The sequence below is a fragment of the Phoxinus phoxinus genome (assembly GCF_949152265.1).
Source record: "Phoxinus phoxinus genome assembly, chromosome: 19".
In the NCBI taxonomy this organism is placed as follows: domain Eukaryota; kingdom Metazoa; phylum Chordata; class Actinopteri; order Cypriniformes; family Leuciscidae; genus Phoxinus; species Phoxinus phoxinus.
The window spans coordinates 22,981,027-22,992,349 of NC_136894.1; the positions used below are offsets into that span (position 1 = coordinate 22,981,027).

Below are 11,323 nucleotides of genomic sequence, written 5' to 3' on the forward strand. Positions count from 1 at the left end.
CACTCGAGGGGGCTGTTAAAACACTCATGTGTGTGCCGTCACGTAGAAATGGGATGAAAAGAACACTGGTGTCAGGAATCTTGTCTGCAGTGCTGGTGTAGCGAGGGATAATCTGATCCGGCCCTCCGTAAGCGTTTCTTATACGGACCGCACTCCTCAGCAGAAGCACCAAGAGAGCCTATTGCTTGTTCAAAGCCTCATGGACACATTTTTTTACCTTGACCTGCAACCTGAATGTCTAGATTCCGCTATGTTAAGTGTTCCTAAATCCTGTCATTATTACTAACCCTTATGTCATTCCAAATCTGTACGACTTAAGTCTTCTATTGAACATAAAAGAAGATATTTTCAAAAATCCTGAACACTGTTTCAGGTTAATTCTCTTTACTTGTTTCTGACAGCTTGTGCTTTGGGGGATGAGAATCTACACGATGGTATGTGCCTTTTGCTGCGGTCTGCAGTCTGGATTCGGTTCTTTCAGGTCATTACGTGTTATGATGTGTGACTCTAATGGGGTTAGTTGCTATTGGGAAGGAGAAACATAGAGCAGTCATTTCCCATGAGACTCCTCCAGTACACTGGCACGCTGATGAGAGGTAGAGAGGAAAAGGAAAGAGACATCTGCTCACATATTTCCCACATCCCATGTGCATTAAAACCACAGATATTCTCTTAATAAACTAAGCTCACAAAAAATAGTTCAAATCTCCCTGGTGTGCATTCACGTTACCTCTGTTGCAAAGCTGTTTATAGTGGGCATTTTCATGTAAATGCGAATGCAAATGTATAGATTTGACTGGCTTCAGAGGCTCTGGAATAAATCTCCGTCCCTCCTGATTGGAGAGAGGTTTTCATACAATGGCTGATGATTAAGTCAGCTGTCAGACATAGTCTGCCAAGCCAGGCCAAAAAAAATAAAAGAAGAATAAAAAAGCCTTTTTTCTTTTCCAATGTGACAACTGGCTAAATATGACACGAATGCGCATTTGGCAAGATAGTTGCATGGTCCAATGATATAAAAAAGTTGCATACGCAAAGAAACGGATCACACCAATTGAGAGGCTTATATGACTGCACTAATAAAGCATGCTGTATTTACAAGAACATATGCTTTGGGGAAATGCACAAACTCACACAAGGACATTGTTCACATAAACAGGACTCAAATCCATGTTGGTATGTTACATTTTCATCGCTGTAACATTTAATTGTCCATTACATACAGTGTAAAAAGTGTAGAATTTCAACCTGATTGGACCCTTACAATTTTGTTGATATGACCCAATGTAGTCAAGTTTATTCAGTTTCAACTCAAATGTAGTCATTTAACGCATTTCCCCTCTACTTTTTTTAAAATATGACAAAACATGTATTTATAATGTGTCCTCTTAGATCACAGTATCACAAAGAACTGACAAGATTTGTTTTTTTGGCTTCAACTCAAGACTTCAACAGGACCTTCGTCTTCATCGAGAGCCAAAAGCGAAGGAGCACCTGTCGGGCTCGCGCCACTTCTGAAATTTATAGAGCCGTACAGTCTGGCTTGGTGCTTGGAGTAGGCAAAAGCTTGTCTCCTGATCATCTCCCCTTTATACATGGAGATCATCAACAGGGTTGACAGTACCACACCTCCGAGTGTGAGGAGGCACAGCCCTGCAATCACACACCTGTCCAGGTGAGCGCCCACTCGCGCATTCTCTCTCTCCAAGCGCTCCATCTCCCGGGCGGAAACGGTGTCGGGATTCACTTTGACATCACGTGGGACCGTGTAGGAGATGACAACCAAGGAGATCCCAGTAACTAAAAAGGTAACAGCACCTATAAATCCATAATCCACTGACTTTTCCGATGAATCCACCATGAAATCGTCAACTGAAAGAAGGGAGCATTCCGGGGCGCCATCTTGGAGCTCTTTGGATGAATTCCAACTGAAGTTGTCATAGACGGTCTCCTCCTCTAACAACTGACTGTCTTTATGGTCAGTAATGTCAGCCACACCTGGAAAAGCTGTTTCATACTGCTCATCGTAACACACCTCAACTTCTTCGTCGAATCCCCATTCATTGAGTTTGCAGAGTCGTCCAATTGGCAGAGTCGCTGTCCATGGTTCTGAAAGCATGTTTGCCTCATTAACATTCTCCTCCAGATACGCCTGGCAGCACTCCTCATTGTAAAGGGCTCTTTCATCTACACACACTGAGTGATGACTTTGCTGGTGTTTTAGGGACCAGTCAAGGTGATCGGTCTGGACAGCGTCTTGACCACAAAAGAGGACTTTAAGATCAGCCATTTGAACTTCTATTCGTATGTTCATCTCATAGCAGGCAGATGCTGCAGTATGAGGACAAAAACAACAATTTATAACAGGCAATGAAAACCTTTCCGTTTTAGATAAAGCACAACATACTAAGACAAATATTATGAGGGAAGAAAGAATAATTTCACATCTGGCTTATAATGTGATCATTTTAAAAGTGATAAATGGTAAAACTGGTAACAATGGAAACAGCAGGTGTTTACCTTAACATTTATACCAGCTTTCCATCTAAATGCTAAACGGTATACATTTACATATACATATACACACACAGAGAGAGAGAGAGAGAGAGAGAGAGAGAGAGAGAGAGAGAGAGAGAGAGAGAGAGAGAGAGAGAGAGAGAGAGAGAGAGAGAGAGAGAGAGAGAGATATGGGGGAGGGTTGCAACACGTTTCAGTGTACTTACTGGATCCACAAAGATAAGACAGTGAATAGGCTATATTTACAATTGTGAAAGTAACTAACAAACATTGTATGTTATGTTTTAAGCATTAGCCTATAATATGTTTATGCACGTTAAAACGTCCACGTCAAAAGATGTTACAATCCATCCAACCTATGCTGTTACAATTTAGCCTGGTTACGACTCACTTGACACTATACAATTTAAAAACAAGTTACTACTTTAATTTAAAGCGGGTAAGGTATATTACAATATTTTTGTAAGTTTGAGGGAAAAAATAATAAAATGTGTTGTAAGACTTTCCGGTCTCTCTTACACGGTCTCATCGTAGTTACCATCAATATGTACAATTTAAGTAGCCTAATAGAATACTTACATTTGATTTTTCTAATTAGTATTTAAGTTCATAAATCCCCTTCACGACCGAAATGCTCCTTAAAGTGCGCTTTATTCTGTCAATAACACTTGTAATATTTCATCTGAGGAGCTTTAAACGGCGCGTGAACATCAGCATTGATTGAACAGAAGCGTTTCAGTCGCAGAAAAAGTAGTTAGGATGTCAATCTTTGGGGAAAAAATGTTGCCTGTCTTGTGCCTCGTCTGTTATTCCGTATTTGGTGTCACCGTAAACTCACAGAAAATAAAGGCATCGCCTACCTTTTCAAAGCAGCGTCTCGCTGACATTCCTGCAAGGTTCGCGCTCCGTTAATTAGGGAAGCTGGTCCTATTCATCCGCGCGCCGCGCTCAGGTCTCCTCAATGCTGCGCGAGCCTCTACAAGCGGCACAGAAGAGGAGAGGAGGAGAGGAGAGAGGAGGAGAGAAGAGAGGGAGGTTATAGTGTCGGGGGGGAAATGAAGCCTGATCAAACACTTTCATGCTGTTCTCCTTGTGAGATTCACGACGCAGCCTATACAGATTGCATGCCCAAGCTGTGTCCTAAATTAATTATCCTAGAAATTAACATCATTAAAACCTTCTTGAAAATACATTCTAAAAAACAATCCGCTGAAATTAATGTTTTCAAGACATTGCCTAATACAATGTCAAAATGCACTGAAATCTCTAAAGTTAGTTGCACATCATGAATACAAATGTAAATCTGATTTTCATAAATGCACACCAATCAATACTTATTTGTAAATACGTCTAGAGGAGATCAGGACAAGGCCTATATCACAGGGGTAAGTTCACAAGGTCTATATCTTAAAGTTTTTATGTTGGCTATATAGCTAAGGGAGACGGTGGCTATAGTTTTATACACTTTTGTTGCCTACTGAATAATTGTTTTGTTTGTTTTCATTTTGAACGTCAGTTTCTGTAAAGACACAAACCTTAAATTCCCCCAAAATAATTGTATCCCTTAAAACTCATCTTAGATCACCAAAATTACATATTTGAACGTTTTTTTCTTGAAATCAAATTTATTAATGCTTTAAAATAGCTTGAATGTAATTACACCCTTGCCTCGTCGTATACGCGATGTGAATATGCAAATTAGCCCCGCCTCCACTCACTCACAACAGCTCAGAGATCCACTCATTGACGATCACAAGTTAACCTGATTGGTTACAAGGTAGTTTGTGACGTCAGAAACACTAGGCTTTTAGTGTCAGATTTGACACTGGCTTGTTCGACTTGAACCAGCGCCGCACAGACCGATCGGTTTATGACCGCTATCAAAGTACCGCGAGAGCGATCGAAAAGCACACGAAGCTGTCTACTCTCTAATCGCTCTCGCGGTACTTTGATGTCATTCACCGATTGGTCTGTGCATCGCTGGTTCAAGTGAACAAGCCTACTGTCTTTGGTTCACAGTAGTTTTAAAGATAAAATACTCAGCAATGGTGTTGACTTATGAATTTGCACATGGTTTGTCTTAAAGCATAAAAACACCACATATAAACTGCATTAAAAGCTTGATTTTCACCATAGGGGGACTTTAAAGTCTTGGCTTTAAAACATTTTTTTTTTTGTTATAGGCCTAATGTTATTGAGCAAGATACAGTTAATTTAACCCATATTAACCAATAATGGGGCATGTTGTCACCTTATATGAAATGATTTGTCACAATGGAACCTGTTTATCAAAAATTTCTCAGCTACATTTAAACAAAACTACCGGTATTATGAAACAAAACAATTGGTAGAGCAAAAAATTTACCAAAAAGGTAACAAAAAGCAGGTTAACATACAAAACACTGCTTTACATATTATTTCACTTCTATTCATTATCCATAATACTGTTCATATGTCAAATGTCCATGTCTGTAAATATGCCTGTTCTGACTTATCCTTAGCCTACTACTTTTTCATGTCTGTTTCTTTAATTTTACTGTGTTTTGTTGTTGTATTTGTGTGCACTGCAAAGCTTCATTTACCAAGAAAAAGTACAATCAACTTGGCTGTATAAGTCATTTTAACTTCAATTAAACTGAGTTGAATCTTGTGTAACTTAAAAAAATGCTTAACTTATTTAAGGAAACATATGGTGTCATGATTTATTGATCTTTTTTTAAATCTTTTTTTACAGTGTATAACTTATATTTATGTAACAATAGAATCGACCTGGGATTCATGAAAAACACTCTTGTTTTATATATCATACAAATACATTATGGCAGTCACAAGTCATGTATTTTTCTGAAACGGAACGACTTCACAATCCCCTTGTGACCCCTTTGCAGTTTTCCGGCATGATGCCAGTCAGCGTAGCGTATGTTTAGGTGGCCCTAGGACACAATTACAGTGCACCTCACTGATTTTTCAGTGAAAGCTCAACATTTACTAATGCAACATTCCACTGGCACACTGAATTAATTGAGACGGGTGACATCAGCTGGTTAAAACACATGAAAGACGTTGTTATGCTCCAGAGGGCTGGAACATTATTAGAGCGTAAACTGTGAAATTGACATTTATGAGAATTTGCCCCCTGTGTGTTCAGATCTTACAGTCTCTCTCTACCATGGGCTACACATTGCAATAAGTTGACTTGAGAAAGGAGCAGCAAGTGCACTGCATAGACGTCTCCATAAATAACAGCTGAGATGGCTTCTATTCGAGACCAACCATGGGAGATGCAATGCTCACAGTTTAGTCGACAAAGCGTGAACATCAAAGAACACTTATAACAGTCGCTTGTTATTTTGTGAACACACAAGCAAGTGAGCATTACAGCCATGCTTCATTTTATGTTTTCTATGAGAAATGTGTCAAAGATCAAAGTGTTCAAAGTGATCAAAGATTAAGTTGAAGCTTTTTCCTGCCACAGAATAAAAAATAGTGACTTTTTATCTCAGAATTCAGACTTTTGTTTCTACCATTTGCGAATTATATCTCACATATCAGACTTTATAACTCACAATTGTGAGTTTTGACTTTTTTCTCAGAATTGAGATATGAGGCCGGCCTGAAGCACAATCTCTTTAGATTGGCTTTTGACACCTGATGGACAACTGATTAGCATAATGATTTTATAGATGTGTTGTATTTTATTTTATTGTATCGTTTTGTATTTCACTAATTTTTTTTATTTTTTTTGCCTGTACTTTTGTCTCTGTCCATTGCTTTGATCAACTTTGGTTGTTGTAAAGCGCTTTATAAATAAAAATTGATTGAAATTGATTGATTGAGATATAAATTCACAATTGAAAAATGGTAATTGTGACTTTTTATCTCACAATTCTGACTTTTTTTTTTGTGTGCAATAACCTCACAATTGTGAGTTATGAAGTCCAAATGGCAAGATATAAGCTTGTAATTCTGACCAAAAAAGTCAGAATTGTGAGATATAAACTGTCAATTGCGGCAAAAAAAAGTTTTGGAGATAAAAGATTTTTAAGAAAAAAAGTCTCAATTGCCTTTTTATTTTATTCGGTGGTTGAAACAAGCTTCCATTGAATCTGACAACAAAATGGGCAAACAATGAAACCATATTAATTATTAATGCCCCAGAGCAGAATTGGAAGATTCTTTTTCAGTGTGAACTACTATGATTGTTCATAACAGAAAAGCGGCGTCGAGATGCACTACTTGTGTTCCTAAAAGTTTGTAAGCAAACCCAGAAAACTTTTTTTGGGTTATGTTTTCAGATGATTTGTTTCATCTAAGAATAACCATTTTACAGAACATTGACAAAAACATGTTTGCCATCTGCGCACAGTATGAAACGTGGGATTGTCTTTTAGAATACGAAACTTATCATATGCTTGACACTTTTTAACCAGACAGAGAATTTCATATCCAGCAGCAACTGTCAGTTACATCCTATTTGAGAGTCTAAACTTAAAGATCGCTTGGAACTTGTTAGAGTTAGATGTGACACTTTATTTCCCACTGTGTTATGTGTTTTGTTTATCTGCTGGTGTCTTATGTGGCACTTCTGCTGATGGATCTTTTCTGTAATAGGGGCTGTAACAGAGTACAGCTAAGAATAGCTATGGAGGAGCCAGCATGAGACATTTAAAGGGTTAGTTCACCCAAAAATGAAAATTACCCCATGATTTACTCACCCTCAAGCCATAGGTGTATATGACATTCTTCTTTTAGACGAATACAATCGGAGTTATATATATAAAAATGTCCTGGCTCTTCCAAGCTGTATGGCAGTGAAGGGTTGTTTCTGTTTTGAAGTCCATCAAAGTGCATCCATCCATGATAAAAGTGATCCACACAGCTCCGGGGGTTAATAAATGCCTTCTGAAGCGAAGAGATGCGTTCGTGTAAGAAAAATATCCATATTTAAAACTTTATCGACTAATATAACTCGCTTCCTGGAGTCTTAATAATGGAGTCTTCCTTTAAGACTCCAGCCCCTCTGTTCATAAGGCACACAAAAGCGACCCATGGTCTTTGGAACATTTTGACATAAGCAGATTCAGTCTCTCTCTCTCTGTGAAATATATTATGGGTATAAGTAAACCCTGAATTTTTTGTTTGTTTGTTTATGGAAAAACTAGTTCTTACTCTTGTTCAAATCCTTATTTTTCCAAATGAGGGAGCACGTCATGCCCACAGGTATAATCTTCTGGCTACCCCCAATGGCACACTTCATATGAACTTAAAGTCTATTGGACCGAGTACCCTTCTGAAACCTAAAAGGACTAATAGGACACCCTATGAGACATGCACACGGCAGCCATTTTTTTAAGTCCACAAGACTGAAAGTGCATATGAAGGCCCTGTCCCAAATGGCACACTTCATGCACTTTCGGCGAGCACCCCCTTTGCAGTCGATATGCCGATGCGCACTTTTGCCGAACCCGCAATGATGCAGAAGACTTCTTCCCGACAGTCAAAGCGGCGTTACGTCACGAAAGTAGTCAGACTCGTAGGAAGACGCGAGTGTTTAGGGTGCCATTTGGGACAGGGCTGAAGTGTGCCATTTCGGACAGGGTGTTTTAGTGGCGTTACGTCATGAAAGTACGGAGAAAGACCGTGAGGGATTATAGGGGATTAGTAGCTCTATAGCTATTCCTATGGTCTGAGGGCAAATTCTTGTGGTATTCCTAAAACCTGGCAGAACACAATTAACCATTTTTAAATACACGATCGTCTTATTTTACACCTCTCTTTTGCTAGCTGTGAATACACATATAAAGGGGTACATTTAGTCATTTTCATTTTATGGTTACTCAATTAATTTTTAATGACTTGCAGTGCAAACTTTTTGAGGAATTGCCTGAAAACGTTCGTATGCAAACAAATACCAAGCTAACAGGGAACGTTCTCATTAACTTTGGCTAACGTTCTTGGCAAGATTCGCTCAAAGTTATGAAACATTATTCAAGTAACGTTAATATGAATAATATTATGAAGTTAATAAAGTTATCTGGCCTTTATTAATGGTCTCTGTGACGAAGAGGCTGAGGCAGTAGGATCCATCTGCAGTATTTTATTAACACAGGTAAGCCAGCAGAGATAAGCAGACATAAAACTCAAAACAGCACACAGGTAAGGGTAATCCAAGAATAGTCAAACAGGCGTGAGTCAGGGGCTGGCAGCTTAGGTTCAAAAACGAGATCAGAGTCCAAGTCAAAAACACAAGAGCAAACACGGGAAAAGGCTAGAGACAGAGTTTGGGTAAAACAAGACTTCACAAGTGAACAATGAACAGAGCAGTCCAGATAAAGGGGAGCTGAGTGTACACAGGTGATAATAATGATATGATGAGGAGGTTAATCAGGAGATAATGAGCAGGAGTGGATAATGGGAAATGCAGTCCTTAATACGCAAGAGAGAGCGATCTGGTGAAACCAGGAGGAGGCGTTGTCGAGCGTTCCGTGACAGTCTCAAACATTAACACAAAAAAACATTATTTATGGTTCATGGAACATTTTAATTGGATGTTTGTGTAACATTTTTTAAATATTACTTGTTTTAGAATGTTTAAAGAACATTCAAAAGTAACGTTCACACAATGTTTGCAAAATGATAAAATGTTCCTTAATGTTTGTATAATATGTATGTTATATAGGCCTACGCATAGGCCTGAGCACCAGCAGCAATATCACCCTGTAGCCCAAGACTGGTTGCCCACTGAAGCTAAGCAGGGCTGAGCCTGGGCCGGGTTTCCCGATAACGATGTATTTTAGCTCTTAAGAGCGCTCTCTACGTGCAAGGTTACGAACGCTCGCGGCAATTCCACGCGCGTTTCCCAAAAATGCACTTAACATGAACGCGCGAGAACGCGTTCTACGTGCTACTTAAGAGTCGCTGTCCATTTGCGAAGTGCTGAAATATTACCTTATTCTGTTCTTATTCTGAACGTTTAACCTAATAGTCGTCATCTGTTGTGGATTAGCAATCAAGACAAGTCTATATAAAGTAGGCCTACCTACAGGCGGAGGCACTGACAAAATGGCTGAAAAAAAAGATACCTTTCAAAAAGATTACCCTTACTTAGAGTGCCCTTACTTAACGGGGAGGAAGATGAAGAGGTGGAGGAGGTGGAAGAGGAGGACGACGACTAAGATGGCATGGGACCACATGATGGCCAACCAAGAAATCGCCAATACATAGCTGGTTTTCGTGCACGTTATTGACAGATTTTTTTAAAAAATTCATCCCTATATTGCCCTTGAAGCATATTTTCCACATTACTTCTTTTATATATTTTTTTGTTAATTCATTTAATTTTAGGTGTCTATTTCTATCTTTTTCTTCCCTTTTTAATTATTTCATTTATAAATTCATGTAGGCTAGGCTAAACAAAAAACGAGTAAAATAAACTGTACAATAAAGTACAATCAAAACATTATATTACTTACGTTGCAGTGTGTTAAATCTAGATAGAAGTGTAATCTGCCGGTTGTCCTGCAGGTGACCTCAGAAATCTGTCTTCTTACGATGCACTTGGGGATGTACGATTACTCCAGAGCACTCGTAGTTCTACGTAGATTTTTAAGTGCTACTTAAGCTACGATGCTTTTGGGAAACAGACCATAATATTAAGATCAGTCGTACGATCGTTTTTACGATCAACTTAGGCTTACGATGCTTTTGGGAAACGCAGCCCTGGGCCGGGTTTCCCGATAACGTATGGCGTTATTTTCCTGTCAAATGTCGAGAGCGCATTATTGTAGCGCGAAAGTACATTAATATAATGCGCGAGCGCGAATCTCTCTGCTCGCGCACGAAATATGATGCGCGAGTGCGAACATCTCTGCTCGCGCGCGGAATATAATGTACCGAGCGCGAATCCCGCGCGCGCGCTCTCAGATACACGCTGCTCTTGAAAGAGTTTTCTCTGGGCTCGCTCAGAGAATATGCCTGCACTTAAAACCTGTTCAGTGCCATCGCGAATCTCTCCTCTTCGCTTAAAGTAAGCGTGTATGTGCTTAGACTGTGACCCGTGCGTTCGCGCATGCCTAAGTACTCTTCTCTTCCATTTCTTTCTCTTTGCTCTTGGCATAAACGCTGTCAAAACGGCAACAACTAATCATAAATAGGCTTCAACGGCTGACCAATGAAAACGCGACATCGTACATGGAATCTTATTGGTTGATATTGAACCGCACATGGAATAAGTTCAATCAAGACGAGCCGAGATGGATCCGCCGAATCGACGAGTTTTATTTGTTTTAATGTTAAATATGTCAAATGTATCTTAGAAATGTCTGGGAAGAGGGCGATTGGATTATTTTACATATAAATGAATGACCTAGACTGTCTATCTGCACAATATATTTTGTAAAAATTGGTACTCCAGACTCTAAAGTTATCTGAAAGGAAATGTTACAGGGCTGGATTTCCCGAAACCTTCTTTAAATTATACCTTAAGCTAAAGCTATATCTAACGTTAATACGTGTTTCCCCGAAACGTTCTTATTTAAGTATAACTTTATAACATTTTACTAACATTCGTTAGTAAGGTTGGTCTGGACCACTCTTAGCTATAGGATACCTTATCACTGTGATAGGCTATATACGAATATAATTCTGAAGCTGTAGGCTAACACACCCAGTGTTCAATTAGGATTATGGCAAAGAATAAATTATGCAAAGATTCACTGCTAAATTCAAATGTACTTTTGCACTGAACCAGAGACAAAGGCGCTCAACTCTTGTCATATTTCATACACATATCTATTTTTTTCTATTC

At 39.1% G+C, this 11,323-nt stretch overlaps 1 protein-coding gene across 1 annotated transcript; it reads right to left on the reverse strand.

Annotated features, from left to right (window-relative positions):
- Positions 1-1,170: 1,170 nt before the first annotated feature.
- LOC306987179 (uncharacterized protein) lies at positions 1,171-7,294 on the reverse strand. Its single transcript, XM_079591251.1, has 3 exons — positions 7,233-7,294; positions 3,378-3,493; positions 1,171-2,331 (listed from the first exon to the last, which is right to left on the reverse strand). The coding sequence occupies exon 3, from the start codon at positions 2,312-2,314 to the stop codon at positions 1,436-1,438; it is 879 nt and encodes a 292-aa protein (XP_079447377.1). The 5' UTR covers positions 2,315-2,331; positions 3,378-3,493; positions 7,233-7,294; the 3' UTR covers positions 1,171-1,435.
- Positions 7,295-11,323: the final 4,029 nt, after the last annotated feature.